Source organism: Delphinus delphis, chromosome 2 (assembly GCF_949987515.2).
Source record: "Delphinus delphis chromosome 2, mDelDel1.2, whole genome shotgun sequence".
Taxonomy (NCBI): Eukaryota; Metazoa; Chordata; class Mammalia; order Artiodactyla; family Delphinidae; genus Delphinus; species Delphinus delphis.
This window is the reverse complement of record NC_082684.1, coordinates 118753929-118774467: the sequence shown is the minus strand read 5'-3', so window position 1 is coordinate 118774467 and position 20539 is coordinate 118753929. Positions and strand designations below refer to the sequence as shown.

The 20539-nt window shown below is 36.6% G+C and overlaps 2 protein-coding genes across 5 annotated transcripts in view; one reads left to right on the top strand and one right to left on the bottom strand.

The window, feature by feature from the left end:
* LRRC28 (leucine rich repeat containing 28) overlaps positions 1-16939 on the bottom strand; it is a 183707-nt gene extending 166768 nt beyond the window's left edge. For 2 of the 3 annotated variants that reach the window (XM_069540468.1, XM_060005505.1), the window contains exons 1-2: positions 16858-16939; positions 13012-13239 (exon numbers count right to left, since the gene is read on the bottom strand). In XM_069540468.1, the coding sequence (XP_069396569.1) occupies positions 13012-13179 (168 nt within the window). In that variant the 5' untranslated portion in view covers positions 13180-13239; positions 16858-16939. Of the gene's footprint in view, positions 1-13011; positions 13240-13680; positions 13828-16857 lie in introns of those variants that run through there. The other variant, XM_060005504.1, reaches the window with a different exon arrangement.
* Positions 16940-19197: 2258 nt separating this feature from the next.
* Positions 19198-20539, top strand: part of TTC23 (tetratricopeptide repeat domain 23) — a 109875-nt gene continuing 108533 nt past the window's right edge. For both annotated transcript variants that reach the window (XM_060003649.1, XM_060003648.1), the window contains exon 1: positions 19198-19402. The gene's annotated coding sequence lies outside the window, so the exon portion shown is untranslated. The remainder of the gene's footprint in view (positions 19403-20539) is intronic.

Sequence of the window (20539 nt, the reverse complement as noted above, 5' to 3'; positions counted from 1 at the left end):
ATTAGTGCATCACTATGTCTTTATTAGTAAGTATCCTGAGTTTTAATTTAAAAATAAGCACACCAACCTTGAGAAAACTGCAGTTCATCAGAATACTGGGTTTTAAAAAACCCCAAAAGCCTGGTAAATAATCAGCCTGCTGCAAAGGCTGTGGCTGACACCTACTGGTGTTCTATAATACATTCTCTGCTATATAGTGGCACATTTTAGCAATGTAACTGAATAATATAAGAGAAATATTATACATTTTAATTTTTCTATTTCCATAGTTTATGAAAAGTGGGTAAGAGACTGGACAACTATATGTTAACATCAACATTTTTGTTACTCTGCGGGTAACTAAGCTCTAATGCTGGATTACAGATGCCACACAAACTAGTTTATCTTGATTTATAGGATTTAGTCTATTAAGTTTTAAAATGTTTTTAAATTTTAAAATCCTGATAGACAAAAGTAATAACCTTAGGGCTTCCCTGGTGGCGCAGTGGTTGAGAGTCCGCCTGCCGATGCAGGGGACACGGGTTCGCGCCCCGGTCCGGGAAGATCCCACATGCCGCGGAGTGGCTGGGCCCGTGAGCCATGGCCGCTGAGCCTGCGCGTCCGGAGCCTGTGCTCCGTGACGGGAGAGGCCACAACAGTGAGAGGCCTGCGTACCGCAAAAAAAAAAAAAAAAAAAAAAAAAAAAAAAAAAGTAATAACCTTAAAGTGCCTTGCAAAACTGTTATTACTAATATTTCCTTCTTTTTCACAATTTTGACATACAGAAGTTTTAATAAACAATCTGTACCCAAATTCCTTGAGTATGAATACTTCCTACTAAACTACTTAAAAATTGTTTTATAAATTAAGACAAAATTATCTTCATTAAATCTCATACTATCACTTAACTGAACAATTTTTTCTTTACAAATAATGTAAAGGTAAACTTCAGCAAGCACAGTTAGTATAAAATTTACCTCAAATTTTGAATCAATTATGCTTTACCATGTCCTTTTATGGAGAACTTTCAACCCCCTTAAATGGGAATGTTTTAAAATTGCGTATCTTGGAACAAATATTTCAAATATGTTGCAAACACATGTTCAATCCTGTCCTCTTGTAGTGACTGTGCACTACTTACTTTCTTTTCTTCTCCTTCTGGGCAGCTGGTAGGATTACACTTCTCTCTTCAAGCTCGACGTGACTAAGTGACTTGCTTCGGTCAATGGAATTATGTCAAAGTAGAGGCCTTAGAGAGCTTGAGCACGAAAGGTCCACAGTGACCTTTATCAGCTTTCATCCCTGAGTAAAGATACCATGAACCAAAGTCCCCGAGAGATCTGAGAGAGTAGTGCAGCATGAATGAGAAATCATTGTGCTGTTACAAACCACTAGGATTCAGGGTTCTGCAAAACCTGCCATCCAGCCTCTAACAACACATTTTAAAGAAGTCATGAATTAAGTGCATAGTTTTTACAGCAGTTATAAAAAGTAGAATAAAGTCAGACTTCTACCTCACACCATATACAAAAGTTAACTAAAAATTAACTAAAAACGGATCAATGACTTATATCTAAGAGCTAAAACCATAAAACTCATAGAAGAAAACATGGGTAAATCTTCACGATCATGGATTTGGCAATGGATTCATAGATATGAAACCCAAAGCAGGAGCAACAATAGAAAAAATGGATAAACTGGACTTCATCAAAATTTAAAATTTTTGTGCATAAAAGGACATTTCAAGAAAGTGAAAAGGCAATATATAGAAGAAAATATCTGCAAATCATATAACCAATGGGGTCTAGCATTCAGAATATATAAAGAACACTTACAACTCAACCACAAAAAAACAAACAACCCAATTGGAAACAGGCAAAGGATTTGAAAAGACATTCTTTAAAGAAGATATGCAAATGGTCAAAAAGCACACGAAAAGACACCCAAATTCATTAGCATTAGGGAAATGCAAATCAAAGCCACAATGAGGTACCACTTCAAAACCACCAGGATAGCCATAATTTGTTAAAAATGTAAAATAACAACTATTGACAAGGATGTGGAGAAACTGGAACCCTTGTACATTGCTGGCAGTAATGTAAAATGGTTCAGCCACCGTAGAAAACAGTTTGGCTGTTCCTCAAAAAGTTAAACATAGAATTGCCATAAGACTCCATAATTCTACTCCTAAATATATACCCAAAATAATTAAAAACAGGTACTTAAACATGTACATGTACACCCATGCTCATAGCAGCACTGTTCATAATAACCATAAGGTGGGAACAGCCCAAATGTCCATCAATGGATTAACAGATAAACAAATTATAGTATACTCATACAGTGGAATCTAATTAAGTCATAAGAAGGAATGAAGGAATGATACATGCTACCACTTGGATGAACCTTGAGAACATTTTGCTAAGTGAAAAGAAGCCCTACACAAAAGGTGACATACTGAATGATCCCATTTATACGAAATATCCAAAATAGATAAATCCAGGGAGATAGAACACAGATTGCTGGTTGCAGAGCTGGGGTGTGGAGGAGAGTGGGGAGAAACTGCTTAATGGATAAGGGGTTTTCCTTTGGAGTCATGGATATGTTTGGAGCTAGAAAGAGGTGGTGGTTGTGCAACACTGTGAATATACTAAATGTTATTTAATTTTTCACTTTAAAATGGTTAATTTTACATTATGTCAATTTCACCTCAATAAATTATTTTTAATTTTAATAAAGTTAATAAAGTTTTGGTACTGAAGGCAAAAAGTACTTCATTCAAAAACCACCACAACATACTCAACAAGCTTTCTAGTTGGATTAATAATTTGGTGTCACTGCTTCTGGGCAAGCATACAGCAAGGGTTAAATACCATGTGGCTATATGAAAACAACTAAGGTAAACCTCTTTTACTACCAGGAATATTATTTCATTCCTCCTCCAGTATTTCTCCCTCTTTTATATATGCTATAGAGGAGGATCTCTCAGCAGGAAAGTCAGAAGCTCCGGCAGGCTAATGGGAACAGAGAGAAATTAGCAGCACCACCTTTCCTTGTCCACAATAGCAGAAAGGCCCTCCACAGTCCTACTCACCATTTGCTCCCCAATGTCCCTTACCATTTACCCTCTTGTCTCTTGGCTCACTTCCCATTAACTACTCATTTTCCTCTTTTAAAATTTCTCTCCAAATAAACATTAAGCAGACCAAAAAAGCATGAGCCTGTCTTAAACACTTGTCATATTTCCTTGGTGTTTCCGGGAGATAGAAAAACACATCAGATTCTCAATATCTGCATCTACCATCATCAAAATCTCTGATGGTTAAATTCCTTTCTTCTGAAACGAGTGACACAAAGGAATGTTATTAAGTATCGTTTTCATTTGAATTATCCTAGAAAGCCTGACACACATTTTGGGAGGAGAGGGATGAGGGGAGGTGCCAGGGAGAGGGAGAAGAGGCAATAAGAAACGTGCTTAAGAGCATTAACAGCTCGCTAACCCCTCCTAACAAGGGCTGTGCAATCACTGTTAGGTCAAGGACCACTAGAAGTTACCACTGACATCCTGTTTCCCAGCAAAAATGTAATGACTACACTGGGCAAATAATGAGTAATCTAGTCATAAGCAATACAAAAAGATAATCCCAAACATATGTCAGTGTTTTATGGGAAAGTGCAAATTTTGATTATTTGGATATGAAAGCATAGCATCTTTAGGGTTTTTTGTTTATTTTCTTGGTTCTAAAAGAAAAACAATGAAAAACCATGGCAAATACCCAAATTTCTTGGAATGCATCCATCAAAATAATCACAGATATTTTATGTCCCAAGTTCATTAAAACAAAAATTTCATTGGAAATTCATTGAATACAAGCATTACAAATATTAAAATAAAGCCATTTCAAAAGGGAAGGAAAGGGGAGGAAATTGAGGAAAGGAAAATTTTTCAAAATGTGGACAAGTTCTTTTGTTTCTAAAGTTGTCTTTGAGGTGTCTAAAAAGAATTCTGGGGAAGTTTTTCTTTACAATTCTGTAGCATTAACACAGTGGCAGTTTGACTTTCATGATAAAAATGAGTTGCTACTACCAATTTTAAGGTATTCTTTTTTTTTTCAGTCACTCACACCACTGGTCCAACAGAATTTCTACAATGATGGAAATATTCTCTAGCTACATGACCAATATAGTGGCCACTAGCCACATGTGGCCATTAAGCACTTAAAATGTAGTTACTGTGACTATGGAATTGAATTTTCAGTATTATTTTGTTATATCAATAATTTAAACATTAGTACCACACATAACTAGTAGCTATAATGTTAGTGCAAATTTTATATCATTACACTCACTACCAATTTTTCACTTAAAATCAGCTCTTTTAGATATAAAACATAAAAGAACTACTTAAATAACTGCATGAATGATAAAATTTTTAGATTTTTTTCTTCGAAATGATGAAATATTTGTTTGACATTTATAGAGGCTAAAATTATCACCTTAAAAAATATAAATAAATAAATGTTAAGTATCTGCAAAACACGCCACAACTAGAGAAGCCCATACACCGCAACTAGAGAAGCCTGCACACCACAACGAAAAGATCCCGTGTGCCACAATGAAGATCCCGGGTGCCACAACTAAGACCCAACATAGCCAAATAAATAAATATTTTTTTAAAATTTTCTGTAAAGTATTAATATTAAAAATATTTGTTTAAAAAGGAAAGCTATATAGATATCATAAACAAGGGTTGAAGATCAGATCATCATATGCCCCCTACTTTTTATTTTTAAAAAAACCTATTTAATATGCATTCAGTAAGTATGATTTTATAAATGGAATTTTCAAAGCAACAAAAATAGACACAAAAAAAGAATACTAAACATTTTTTCCATAAGGCCAGATCAACCATTTAAAAATATACCTACCCTTTATAATTCTATATGCGTATAACATAATTGTTTATTTTAGGAGGGAACAGTGTTCCAAGCTCAATGTATGATATTTTAAGCACATTACATACATTTTATCTATTTATCTATCTATCTAGAGAGGGAGAGGGAGACACAGAGACTGATTCGATGGGGCTAACATTTAAAAACTGGTATCTCACTCAGTGCACAGGTACCTCATTTTTAGTATAGTGAATGCTTGAAAATGAATTTAAACTTGTGGAAACATATATAAAGTAATGGCTTCTGAGTCTTCTGCTTGTACACAGAATCCCTCAAGTGGACAAGGATATGGTCTAGTGTTAGATAAAGATCTGTATCCCTGCCCCCTCCTTCTAAACCCTCCCTCCTAATTCCCCAGGCAAAAACTACAAATCACAAAGAGTGGGTTAAATCATGTTCCCCATATTTCTTTAAGAAAGTATAGAATGATGCATGTTGTAAAAGTATTTCTATCAAAACAGTTAGACTCACAGTAAAACTCAGAGGTAAACTTCAAAGAGGTAACTAGGAAAACTCACCTAACATGGAACACCTCATTGCTCCACAGTGGCTAAATGTGGCTAAATTTTAACTACATGGTGCTAGGCTAGAAACAGGTCATCAATAAATACCTGCAGAATTAAAAAAGCAATACTGACTGGACTACAAATTAGAAGACCTGCTTTTTTGCTCTAACTGGCCATAAAAATGACTTTAGACCCATCTACTAACCTCTTCTAAGCTTACTTACCTCAAAAAAGAAAAACTGCCTAAATCATCTATAAAGTTCCATATAGCTTTGAAATTCTATGATTCAACAGAATAAATTATAGGTCAGACATTCATTTTCCAAGCTATTTCAAATAGTTTGTTAAGTATTTGACAAGGAGCTACTGTCAACCAACCAGTAACAATGAGGAAAAGTTACTTAAATCTGAAAATTCAGTAGGAAAAACAGCTTTGATTTATAACAAAACCCACACTTTTCAGGCACAGGTATATTACTGAGACGGGGTACATTTGTAATGAATGTTTTGCAGGACTATAAGCATTAAAACATAAACAGAGCATCAGAATGCTTTACCATTTGACATAAGTCGTTTCCACACATTCAATTTAAGAAACAACTAAGATGTTTTTATACAGAGCTAACTCAAGAACAGAGTATTCACAGTGATTATGGAGGCCCTACATCCTAGCAGCAATGGAAGCTGCAGGGGTCCGACAGATTAGGGAAAAACAAGAAGCCCTTGTGTTGGAATTCAAAATGAACCAATCAAACAGAAACAAAACCATTCCCTCTCCCTACTTCTTCTGGCACACTTGATTGCATGGTGCTCTTTTTTTTTTTTTTTACCATCTCTTTAACTTATTGTTTTTCCCTTCAGGGTGTTCTGATGTTCATTTGATCCAGATCCTACTCCTACCAATTTCAAAGTGGGTAGAGCGTGTAGCTGTGTGACTTCTCAGTCATCAACCCCTTTCACCCTCAACCCAGCCACCAGCTGCAAGGAGCATAAACGCAGGCATCACCATCATTGTAAATCAAAACGTTTAGACTCACTGATTAATAAAATTTGAGAGCTGGATAAGATCTTAGTGGCACTAAATTCCAACAATCTTATTTTGATTTTTAATTATAAAAATCATATACTGAAAAGAATATAAAACAAATTTAGTAGTAGGAACTTTCCCTTTTACAATAAACACTTAAATGTAAGGCTCTGTTTATTCCAGCTCCTACCCCCCTTCTTGTGCCCTCCCCTCTTCCACAGCTATAATCACTATTGTTTGATGTATTCTTTTTTTATGCCTTAGTTTATTTGTCTATAAAGTAGGAATAATAGTGCCTACCTCATAGGACTGTCTTGCAGATTAATTAGATTAATACATATAAATCACTTAAAACAGTGCTTGGCACTTAGTAAAGACTCAAACGAAATCTGCTACCAGATTTCAACCCACCCCATATTGATGAACACTTAGGTTTTCACAATTTTTCATCATATACAATGTTGTGATGAGTATCCTTGTCCACTTGACTATTTTTTCTGTTGGGTAAATTCCTGCAAGTGAAAATGCTGGTTCAAACATATGCACATGTAAAATTCTGCTAGATATGGTCTAACCACCCACCAAAGTAATGAGTCAATTTCTACTCCTTCCAATAGTGTATGAGAGCATCTTCTCCCCATTGTCTTCAACATAGGGCACTGATAATCTTCAACACCAGGTATTAAATCTTTTCTAATTACTAGGTAAGGATGATCAATGTTTTATCACTTCTATTGAAAGTTAAACATTTTTTTGTTTTGACTATCTGTATTCTTTTATGATTTGCCTGTTTATATTTGATGGGGGGAGGTCAGGAAAATTTTCTCCTGGGTCAACAGGAAAGAAATAACATCCTCATCCCCCACCTCATCTCCCCACCCCAATTCAGGATTGTGATGGACATACCTCTTCTTCCCTTGAATCTCAGAAGGATATCATTTTTAAGTTCTCTCCTGTTACGTAGATTAACTGCTTAATCAGGATCCATCCACTCTTATTGCTCTTAGCCATAAGCCAAACTCCCTTCTTTCACTAAAATTTAGATGCCTCTTTCTTATCCATTCATATTTATAAATAAAATTGTCAACAGGTGAGATGAGAGCTCTATCAGTATTTGGGGAGGTCACTCTTCCACATCCCCAGGAAGGCCTGCTGCCTACTACACTCATTAAGAGAAGCTGGCAGATCCATTAAGTGATTTTGCTTCCAAGTTGAGTTTTTTTCTTTTCCCCTCCAAGTCGCTTGTGGCCTTTTATTTTATAAATGAAGGAACTGAGATCCAAAGAGGTTAAGCACATAGGATCTTGGTCTATTACTTCCTAGTACTAAGTTGTGCTACCAAACAATGAAACACTCTCTTGCTGGGACTGCAGAACTCAAATGCTTCCACTGCTAATTCCTGCTTCCATGTTTCATTCCTTCTCTAACTCTTACAAAGACCCCAGCTACTTGCAGGGAGGGGGTGTGGGGATTAGGCTGCAAGGGGACAAGGTAGGCTCTACCTCAGCCCCCTCCAGCCTGCACACTCATATCCTGTCATCATCTGAAACTTCTCCATGACTGATGTTTCTCTCCACAACTACAATATCCCATCCTCCCAGATGGCTTACTCAATCATGCCCAGTATAATAAGTCTTCAACATCAATGGATCCTTTGGACCCTCTCCATTTTCCCTATTCACTCACTCCTTTCTTTCTTTGCCTCCAATCCACCTCAGACTCCATGTCCCATCATTTTAATCACTCTTGCCAAAATCCTAAACCTCCTTAGTCCCTCTATACCTGGCAAAAACCTAAGCCTGCATAAATGCGACATCCCAACTTCTTCATACCTCAGACATCTGAGAACTGCAGGAGAAAACTCCCTAAACAAGCAGATGGTTCCCCAGCATAAGTCTAGCCATCAACTGCTTGCTGAATGATTCTACTACCTTTCTCTAACCAAACTGCTATGACTCTTCGCAACAATAATTTCAAACCTGCAATCTCCACAAATCTTCACTCCCTAAGCAGCTGGCCTTGCCTGGTAGTCACCAGACAAGAACTCTCTCCCCCACAATCTGAATCTTCCTTTGCACCTATCCTTCCTTTCTCTTGTTAAAGGCGGAAGAGATACTATTTCTTTTTTTTTTTTTCTCCCCCTGTAACTTACGAGGGTGCTGCGATGTCTTCCCAGATGTGGTCCCCATGTAAGGTCTTTTTTTTTTTTACATCTTTATTGGAGTATAATTGCTTTACAATGGTGTGTTAGTTTCTGCTTTATAACAAAGGGAATTAGTTATACATATACATATGTTCCCATATCTCTTCCCTCTTGCGTCTCCCTCCCTCCCACCCTCCCTATCCCACCCCTCCAGGCGGTCACAAAGCACCGAGCTGATCTCCCTGTGCTATGCGGCTGCTTCCCACTAGCTACCTACCTTGTGTTTGGTAGTGTATATATGCCCATGCCTCTCTCTCGCTTTGTCACAGCTTAAGTCCTTCCCTCCAATTGTGCTCTGGAGCCCATCCTTTCCTACCTTCTTAGGAATCTTGAACTTTTAATTGTTCCTTATTTTTGAATCTTCAACTCCTTTCTAATGGAGATTTCCCATCAGCATTTACACAGGCTCAACTCTTTCCTCTTAGAAAAGAGGGGTGAAGAGGAAAGAGAAAAGGAGAAAGAAGAAAAAATTCTCCTTTTTCGTCAAGACCCCTCCAGCTATGACCGCTTTTCCACATCAAAACCAAACCTGAAGACCCATCTACCTTGTTATCTATTTTTTCATCTCCTTCTCACCAATTAACCCCTCAAACTTGCATTCTACTCTCCAGAGCTTCTAACATAGTCACCATCATAGTCACCATCACTTTGTCACTAAAGTCTTTGGACAAATATTGATCCTAATCTTCTGCCACTGAATCTCAGATCGTTATTTTTTTTCTTCAGCTTGGGATGTCAAGAAACAAAAATTCCATGAGAGTAAGAATTTGTTCCATGATGTATCTATGTCAGTGCCTTGTAGAGTACTGGATACACAGAAAGTACTCAATAAATAAATGAATAAATGATAGTTTTCCTCCCAGGCTCCTGACAAAGTCATTCTTCAGGGTCAATGCAAATAGCACCTTCCTTAAAAAATCTTTTACAATCCTGCTACACAGAATTAGATTATGTGTCCTACCAATGTTAGACAGTAGCCAGGCACTGGGGATACAGAATTTAAGACAGACTCCCTGCCCTCAAAGACTCTCAATCTGCATCTGTTATACCTGTACTATAGACATTATGCTCTTCTACTTTATATTCATTTATTTATTCATTCAACAACTATGTGGATGCCTATCAAATACAGAACCTGTCTCTCCTATTCTCTTATTAACTTCAAACTACCACAAAGATCAGAGACTTAATAATTCTTGAACTGCATTTAAAATAATTATAGAAAAATTCTTTAAATCACTTTCTAAGATAAATGTTAGGAACCAAAATCATGTTTCCTAACTACTTCTTATTCACCTATTAATTATATAACTGGATTCTTATATAAATTGACTCATTATATTTTAAACAGTTTTAAGACTTTTCAGTTATACAAATAAGTGGTAATATTGTAAAATGAAATACTGCTAAAAAGTACTTTAAAATATAAAATGTTCCTACCCTTTGACCCAGCAATCCTACTTTTGAGACCTGATCCTAAATACAAGGATGTATATATATTTCTTGGCCTAGAATTTAGTGGAATGAGAATGAAGTGAAGAGAGAAATCTGCAGAGAAATATGTAGAGTATGATTCCCTTTTGTTGTTTAAAAAGGGAAAAAAATACAGAGTACATAATTACATAAACACAAGCAAAGGAGTGGAAGGACACAACCAAACTATTAACACTGGTTATTCCAAAGCACAGAATTGGAGGAATAGAAAGAGAAACTACTACTTTCCATATATTTCTTATGTTGGTTGCTATAAGGGCACATATTTTTATATGTAAAATATGAACAGTTTATTCTTTTGTATATAAAAACGGCTTTTCCCTGTGCTTTAATTTTAATATGGGCATTTCCCAAGTTCTAAGCATCTGACATACAACACAATCATCCTACAAATATAAACCATAATGCAATACTGAGCAGCTTGAAGGGAAAAAGGAAGGACAGAAGTTGGGCATTAGTGACTCCTCACCAAGAGGCTTCATACGAAGAGGGGAGAAGGGGAATGCTGAGGAGAAGACATTTAAACACAATAAAACAATGTTAATAAGAAATAATAAAACAATGTGGAAATGGAAATGATTGGCAGGTTCCCAAGCTTTTCTAAAAAAAAAAAAAAAGGCCAATTAACTCATAATGTGTTTGAGATAGTATAATGCTTCCAATAATGTGTTTTTTTCCTTTGGACAGTATTGCAGTTTAAGTCAAATTTTACATACTAAATCTCTATTATTTCTATAGGAAATATACTTTATCAATAACACCAGCAAACATTCTAAAAGCCTGCAGTCACTAGTTTGGAACACTCAAGGGCAAGTACTGTTTCATCAGCTTTGAAAACCTGTGCAGTATGCCATTCTCAGACTACGCTGGATATAAGTAAGCTGTCCTATACTCAGTATAGTCACGGAATGGTATGGTTGCTACCATTCCCACCATCCCGATATCTGTATGGTACTTCAGTTTAAAAAGCTCTTTGATACAAAGGAATGAAATGTTCCAGCTAAGACAAAGCATTAAAATAAAATATATACACCTACCATTATAAACATATGCAACAATTTAATCTTCAGTGACTACAAAGGTGGCAAAGCATGAACTTGAAATGTATGCTTGGGAGCCATTATATCAGTTAAAATTGTATAGTAGATACTTAAATATTTTCATAAATAGAAAACTGCAGCCAAGAAATGGCCACAAAACCAAAAGTTTATTGTAACATTTATAAGCAAAGGTCAATTTCTTCTACCCGTGGACTATAACTGATGGTTGAGAAGTAATCCACTCACAACTTTTTCTTTGTACATCAACAATAAACATGAGAAAATGTGGGCTGTAATCCTTGACAAATTATTTCTTACACCACTTCTCCAAAGGGCAGAAAAACACTAGGTAAATACGGTTTCGCTTCATGCAATGATGATCTCGCAAAAAGGGTCAATATAACTATATACAGATTATTAAAGTTTGGAAAGTGAAAAATCTAATTTAAAAAAATCTAATTAGGCATGCAAAATAATATATACAAATATGTCAAACACTAAAAATGAAAGATATACTTGCACTTACTTTCAGACACAACAAAGATAAACAAATTTTATAATGCTTTCTACACATTGTAGGTATTTTGCACAGATTAACTAAAACTTTTCCAGAAAAACACTCCATATATATGAAGCCAGTAAGGCATATTTTCAGATACTCAGATACTTTCAGAGAAGGGAATGAAAAATGGGTCTGTTCACAAAGAAACAACAAGAATTCATAAATCATCTAAAGTGAAAAAGAACTAGAATTCAAAGTGTAAGACTTAAATGAAGTTCAGTGATAATGAGAAAAGGCCACATAAAGCAAAATCCATTTAAAACAGAGACCAAATATCATGATACAGTGGGAATAAAAAGTTTGACATGCACACTCTCTTGAAAAATATTTTAGTTTGTTTAATCTCATATGTAATAAAATTTAGGTTATAACGATAACTATGTGCTTATTCTTAGAACATAAAAAGAGTGAATCAAATGTTGGCTTTTGTGGCAAAAATTTTTCCAACAAATTGGATGACAGCCCAATTCAAAGTCATCTGATTGTCACAGTGCAATCATAAAGAAGGTTTTTTGGTTTTGGGGTTTTTTCAAAACACTCAAAGGCTACATCAAGCCTCCTAATGCCTGTCTTAATATTTTAATCTTCAAATCATTCCCTTTTTAAATACGTCTAAATCAAAGTCATCCTTGTTGGTCTTTCTCTTCTTTACTTTTTAACTGATCTGTTGGGTACTGTAACATCCATAAATCATCTAAGAATCTTAACACACAAAAAAAGCACAGGCCCAGAGAGATGCACAGGCTAAGTGAAGAGGGGTTTCTGAATAGGGACTAATTTTTTTTTAAATTTTATTGGAGTATAGTTGATTTACAATGTTGTGTTAGTTTCAGGTGTATAGCAAAGTGATTCAGTTGTACATATATTGATACATGTATTCATTCTTCTTCAGATTCTTTTCTTAGATAGCTTATCACAGAATATTGAGTAGAATTCCCTGTGCTATACAGTAGGTCCTTGCTGGTTATCTATCTTATATGTAGTAGTGTGTGGGACTAATTTTATAAGTGGTATATTAGTGAATATTTTGCTTTCCTACACGACTCTTGAAACTTCATAACTGCAAGAACTTGGATAATGAATTCTCAAGTAATGAGAACCCCCTGTATGTGTACTTCTATTACCTGTTTATACAACAAGAGGGGATACAAATCTTGGTCTGAATATCTTAAGATATATAAAATATATCTTGGTCAGAACCACATTATAAATGACTTTTTTTTTTAATGCAACATAATACTGTACCAAGGTTGTAAGGGAGTTCCTTTTCATGTAGAGTCTCTCCAAGTACTGTAGTCCCTCATCTTTTAGTAACTCCAATGGGAAATGTTGCAGATTCCTATAATTTAAGAACAAATTCTTGTGCTTTTCCAGCCTTGCCACAGAGATCGTCTTACAAAGTTCGGATGCCATGACTGAACATATCCCATCAGGCACACTGCAGCACTACATCTTGTCAAAATTGGTCCATTTCTAAAGAAAACAAAAAAATGGAAAATTATGATACTGCTAACAAACGTTGCCAAATAAACCAGTTAGCATATATAGCTATTTGCAGACATTAAAAAGAGTTATACATCAATTCCTATATTTTTCTAACAACTAAATTTTCACACATATTTAGAAGGAGATTAAAATGAATAACTATTTAATAAAAATACTCTCACTATTTAAGCAATATTTACTACTTAGCAGAAATAGTCCTATTTGAAAAAAATAGTTCTTGAACTTGAGATAGGAATCCCTATCTAAGAGAACAGAGACCAGTTTCATAATATGCAACCAAAGAAAGAGCTTAAAAAATTAGACACAGCAAACCCATTTCCTTCTTGAACTACTTCATTTTGTCTTTAGCTTAAAACATTTTAAAAATATTTAAATGTATATAATATATAATATAACTAGATCACTTACAACTTCATTTTCTTCACTTCTTACTACCTAAATATTGTCCTATATGCGAATATTTTCTTTCTTTTATCTCTTTATTCTCTTTTCTTTCTTTCTTCTTAGCTTTGCAGATGATCAGAAGTAGCAAAGAAACAGGCCTGGGAACATAGAGTTTTACTTAATTATTTCAATGAAAGAAGAAATACTGCACTAGGAAATAAGAATCCTGTACTTTTCTATTACAATCTTTCTGGGCCTTAGTTGCCTTACATAAAATGGAGACAGCAATTTATTGGTAAGGGCCAGAACCTAGAACAGATTAAATACCTTTCTAGCTCCAAATTGACAAGGATAGGAAGAGAAATAACATTTCCCATCTTACCAACTAGGCACAGGGCAGAAACAAACTTCACATCACTTACCACAAGAAGAAACAAACTCAGAGATTCAATAATTTGTCCAAGGTCAAACAGTTCATAAGGGAACAAGGATTTTTTTTTCTTGGGCTGGGGAAGGGTGTCCAGTGGATTTCAAAGCCTGAAGTCTTTATACACACAGACTGACAGGATTCCACAGGATACTAAGAAAATGCTAAAACACTAAAAACAAGTTGAGCTTTGTTCAAAGATTCTACTCTGGTTTTCCTGGGCACCCTTTCTCAAACTCTCCAAAGAGAAGTACCTTTCAAAGAAAATGTTTTTTCTTAAGAAAAACTATTTTCACAGGGAATTAATACCAAGTTAGTACAAAATTCAGTAACATAAGCTTTCAATAAGCAGAGTTTTCTAACTTTTTGGTTATTTTCTATTATTTCCAAACTCTTAATTCCCAACTAATAAGAAAGTATTTGCTATTTTATATAAAAGGTCAGAGAATATGGAGTATTCAATTATATCCCTAATGCAACATGAGAGTCCAGTACCTTCCCATATTTATACTAGCTACTCACTTACCTATTTTTATGAGACATATTACTTGACTTTGAACAAGATACTCAACCTTTCCACATCTTAGTTCTCTCCCTGTAAAGCAAGGGTAACTAGGCTACAAATAACATCGTTGATTGTATTTAGAAAGGGAAGCTTTCTGGGTAATTATTCACTGAAATAGTAAACTAGAAGCCGTTTAGATGTCTCACAAGCATCTCAAACTTAACACATTCAAAAACAGTTTTTGATATTCATCACCAATCCAAATCTTCCCCAGTCTTTCCAACCACCAGGAAAGCCGGAAGTCATGAACGATTCCTCCACCACCTCCAATCTATCACAAGGCGTATGGTTTCCATCTCCAAAATACACCTCAAATCTATCCACATCTCTCCATCTGCCCAGATGGAAAGCCACTGTCATCTCCTGCCCTGCCATATGTATTACTGGTCTCCCTGTGTCCACTCGAGTCACTTTGCAATACATTAATCACTTAGCTGGGAGCCTTTAAAAAAGAAATCCAACTATGTCTGCCTCTCTTTCTCAGGTAAACTTGCTCCCTAGTCACATGCATTCTAAATAAACCCTTCAAAAGTTTATTAAGAAAAATCAAACTTACCAAGTATTGAGGGCTCTTCACAATCTGGCCCCACCCACTTCTCCAGACTGGCAGCACCCTCCCTGGCTTCTCATCAAACTCCTGGGCTTTTCTAGTGCTTCGAAGTGCTAAACTCTTCACACCACTTCCTGCTCTCCTTTAGCCTTTGAAAGCACTGTCCCAACGCCCTTCAGGTTTCAATGTAAAAATCACTTCCCCATCCCAAGCTAAAGTCTTCTCTCTTACTCTTTCTTTGTAGGACTCTTCACAATTTGTAATCTATATTTATCGGTGCACCTATCTATCGTCAATCTAGCCAAGAGACTGTACCGTAAGCTCCTGAGGGCAGAGACCTTGCTGTTTTCTTTACATTTGTATACCTGCCTCTAGCACAAAGCAGGCCCTCAAACAGCTGATAAACAACTGACAGTAGGACATGTGAGTAATATTGTAAGGTAGATTTTTTTTCACCTCTGATCTAAAGTCAGCTTGCAGATACTATATGCTGAGTGCATGCTATGTGCAATAAAGATCTCTCAATCCTTAAAACTCTGCACTGCAATAGACATTATTTAGCCTATTTTATAGATGAGGAAACTGAGTTTCTCAGAGGATAACTTGCCAGAATACCAACCCAGGTGTTCAACTCCAAAGCCTGTGCATTGCTCTACAAGGCAGACTTCCATGAACTTCAGTGGGGCCTGTGCTTCTTCCTATTATTATTTAAGTGGTAGGCAAAGCTTATGCAAATCTAAGACTACAAAGCAAAACCCACACTCCCTGATGGGAAGATCCAATAAGAGAATACAGTGTAACCTGATGGCTTTCCTTCTAATCCTGCTGAATCCTGATGGGTGGGATTGGTTGCCCTTAAAACGTCATTACACTCTGTTAAAATGCATTTTGCTAGGAAGGCAGTTTGGGAGATGAAATCTACACAAATGAAATCTGAAAGCTTTCAATAATAAATAATGGTAATGGTTTTCCGTATGCATTCACTGGCAATGCACAGCCTTTACCAGCATAATTTTCTTACACATATTCCCTTCACTACCTCTTATCTACGATTAAAAGCAAATGGTATACTTAATATTAGCTGTATACAACTGCACCTGCATAACAGTTTTCTGACAGGTAAACACCAATCCACTCTATTATTATTTAAAGCAAACTAACCTTTCCATCTTAAGAAAATTCCACACATTTTAAAACAGGTGTGTTTTAAGGGAAAGGAGTCCCTTAGATTGACTTCCGTACTTAAGTCAGTGGAATACCCACTCCAATTTCCTAATATTGTAGATTAATGAATTAAAACCCGCACATTAAAAGCATTTATTAAAGGTTATGTTCTCAGTACTGAAAAGAAGGCTGTCAGAAGTCTTAGTTAAAACACATGCCGTTTTGCCCGAGTTAACGAAACACTCTGGTTGTTAGAGTTTGGAAGCAGTGAAGCCAGTGGCAGGGATTTCACAGACCCGGTATCGGGATTCTCCGACCACCGAGGGCGAGGAGGGCCCGGCAGCTGTGGCGACCCGAGGCCCGGGCGGGCCCGCTCGGGCCGGGGTCCACTCGCTGCAGCCCGGACGCTTCTGCCAGACCCGGCCTCAGGGCCGGGGGTCGGGCCAGAGGGCCTTGCTTCGTGAGCCACCCGAAACGGCGAAGTGCCACACTCACCTCGACCAGCGGAGCCAGCGCTCCCGGGCACAGGGACGCTGGACGGCAAGCCGGGTCTCGGCGGGCGGGGCGGGGCGCCGGGAGGGGACGGGGCGGGGCGCGGACGACGCGGGGCGGGACGGGGCGGAACCCTCACTTCAGAGGGTTGGGGGAAGACAGAGCGGAGGAGAGGAAGACGAAACCTCGCGATAATGCTCCACCGTTCTCGCGGTTTTTACGATAGATCGCACTAGAGGCTTGTTTTCCAAGCGATATGCCTATTGGCCAACAATGTGGCTTCTCCATGACTTGGCCCCGCCCTTGGCCCTGTCTTTGCTTCCGGCTCCGGCTTCCGGGTTTGTTGTTGAGATCAGCTCTTTGCTCAGAATTTTGAGGGGGTAGTTTAGCCGGCTGCAGCTTCAGGGACCGTCAGTAACTGATCAGTTCTTTCATTCATGCATTCACTGACGCACTCGTCCTCTCGTTCAATGCATACGTTGAGAAATTACAACAGTAATAACACCCAGTCGCTTTACTGTATACCAGGCAGCGTTCTAAGATCTGTGCATAGGTTATCTCAACCCTCACAACAATCCTATGACACAGGTACTATTACTATACTCGTTTGACGGATGAAAAACTTAGGTCAGGTAGGTTTATGTAATATGGCCAAGGTTAGTAATCAAGTAGTGAGCTTAAGCCCAGTATAAAAGAAGTGACTGCACGCTGGCAGGTTCGTTCCAAGAGTGAGGCAGTAACCTAGTCTCTGCTCTTGAAATGCCGTAGGTCTGCTGTGAGAAACAATCGTTAAAACGACAATAACAGCTGTGAGAAACAATCGTTAAAACAACAATAACAACTTTGTAAGTTAAATATTCTGGCAGTTCCTAGCATGACTGAGTAGGCCATCAATAAATATTTCTTCAGGACGGAATTTCCTATGTCAGCAGAAGGAGTCGTCAAAGGAAGAGACCTTTATGATGGTAAAAAGAAAAAAAAAAGCATTGTTAAGGAACAGCAAAAAAATATTTTTTTAAGTACCTTGCTTGTTAACGTGACAACTTTTCTTCTGAAATGAAGTTTTTTAAAAATTTCCTCTCATGAAACTACTGTTATTTATTGTTCTTTGGCAAGCTTGATGTTGATTATAATGTAGCAGTTCATTGTCAAGATATCCTGACTTTATAGATACTGTTATTTATTGTTCTTTGGCAAGCTTGATGTTGATTATAATGTAGCAGTTCATTGTCAAGATATCCTGACTTTATAGATTTACGTTGGTTTATTTAATTACTGTTAGAGGTAAATAACCTAGAAAGCTGAGTTATATTAAATAAAAATAAGACCTATCTCAAAACAAAGTATGAGTTATAATGAAATACTTACGAATTATCTATTTAGTAAACCTGGTCTTCAGAAGTTACTGAAGTATATGGATGGTATATGTCATGTACTTCTAAGACCTTTTATAGAGGTTTCCAAATACTTAAAAATTTGTAGTACTTAGAACTTTTTTGCTAGACTTAAAATGAGGAAATCCTCAGTTTATGTAAAAACAAAAATCTTTCGGTTATTAAAGATCAACCCAAATAATATATATTTGCTCCTAATATTGAAGAGTCACACATACAAAAAGGCAACTATAGATAGAACAATTTTTAAAAAGTAATCAATGTTAGTCTCTTAGTTTTCATTTCTTAAAAAACGAAATATTTTAATGCATTAATTTGACATCTGATATTTGATCATGAAAAATGAATCATCTTAAAACAACTTCTGCCCTCTGAAACTGACACAAAAGTAGCCATGTGATTCTTCGTATTAGTATGTTATCCTATGGCCACTCTTTAAAGTTCTCTAAATTTGTCAAGTGTCAGTTTCACAATTTGCCTCCCTCAGAACAAGGGGGAGGGACTTCCCTGGCAGACCAGTGGTTAAGACTTCCCTTTCCAGTGCAGGGGGTGTGGGTTCTATCCCTGGTGGGGGAGCTGAGATACCACAGGCCTCCTGGCCAAAAAACCAAAATATAAAACAGAAGCAATATTATAACAAATTCAACAAAGACTTTAAAAAAAGAAAAAAGTCCACATCAAAAAGGTCTTTAAAAAAAAGGGGGGGGAATCCTCTAATACAAACTAGTGATTGGACAATCTTTGGCAAACTTTAACATCATCAGGCAGCGATACCACTTTAAGAAAATTCCAAGGAAAGGACAGCCCCATTTTAAAATTCCCACCTCTGGCTCCCAAGGATTGGGTTGCAAACTTAGATAAAACACTCTTCTCCACTCCCTATTGGTGCATGCTCTATCATTCATTCTCCCTGGAATTTTGTGAGATACTACGTTGCTTTATGGGAAAAGGCTGCGCCAATTTAGTCTGGAATTGCCCTACTTTAGACTTTTTCTGGTTATCAATCTGTACAAAGAATCACCAAACTGATACAGCGTGGACCAAACTGATAAATCAGGCTGCCGGGACATTGTGTAATTCGATCGAAAAAGAAACGGACAACCTCTCAAGCACATCGAGTATTTGACAAAGGATTTTACAACCCAGTGAGAGATGTAAGAGTTAAACTTTTCTGATTTTTTTTTTTTGCTAGTTTTAAAGGAGTAAGTGTCAAAGGAAAAGCAGATAAAATGCTGGCATAATGTAAGAGTGGCATGAAGAGAGTTTCAGAGGGTGTTTTTAGAAAGAACATTATTCGCAGATCAGTAATGGATTTTTGAATGGTAAAGGGAAAAAGGTAGTAAGATTAATAATAGATTATTTTATACTCCAAGAAGCTGTGGGTTTTTGTTGCTTTAATATGGATTTAAAGGAACACAGTAATATTATTGTAATTATCAGAGGAAATGAATATTTTTGTATGTATATTGTCTTACCTAGCATAATAGACAATCCAGCTGTTAAAAGATATAAGAGAAAATTATCATCATCTTTGGACCCAAGTTTTGTGTATATTTGTAGATTCGGAGATCCAGGGACAGATCTGCTAACAACAAAGGAAAACATAATATTGGTGTATGAAACAGAATCAGTAGGTAATGAATGTAAGGATAAATTCTCAAAAATGAAATCCAGCATTTATACTTTCAAAAATGATATTTTCACTAAAACTAAAATATAAAAGTTCAGGAAATACTGATAAATGAGGATAATGTATATTAAAACATATTTGAAATAGCAACATTTTAAAAAAATCCAGCCCAATAAAAAATTCCAAAATATAGCATCTTAAAGATTCTTCAAACATTAATTCAGCTAGTAAATATAATACCTAGTAGCACATCTATACCTCTACAAGGCCTAACTCAGAGTAGGTATGCAATAAATATTTCTTGAGGGTCCTCTGTTAATCCATATATGGGGATATAAAGTAATAAAATACAGTCTCTCAAGAAGCTCATACTCTAGCTGGGAGAAAGAGACGCAAAAAGTTTAAATGAAGACTTCTGGATAGTTTTTGGTGCATAGATGACTGCTGTAGACCCTAGATGCTTCAGGTGCTCAGATCAGTGTGAGCAGAAATATTCAGGGAGAGTTTCACAGTAGGGTTAAGACACATTTTGAGCTTCAGCAATGAGCAAACTTTCAGTAGATAGAAAAGAAAAGAAATGGCATCCCGGGTAGTGGGAGAGTTGTTAGCAAATATGTGCAGCCTAAAGAATAGAGAATAATTAGCTCTGACGCAGCAAAAG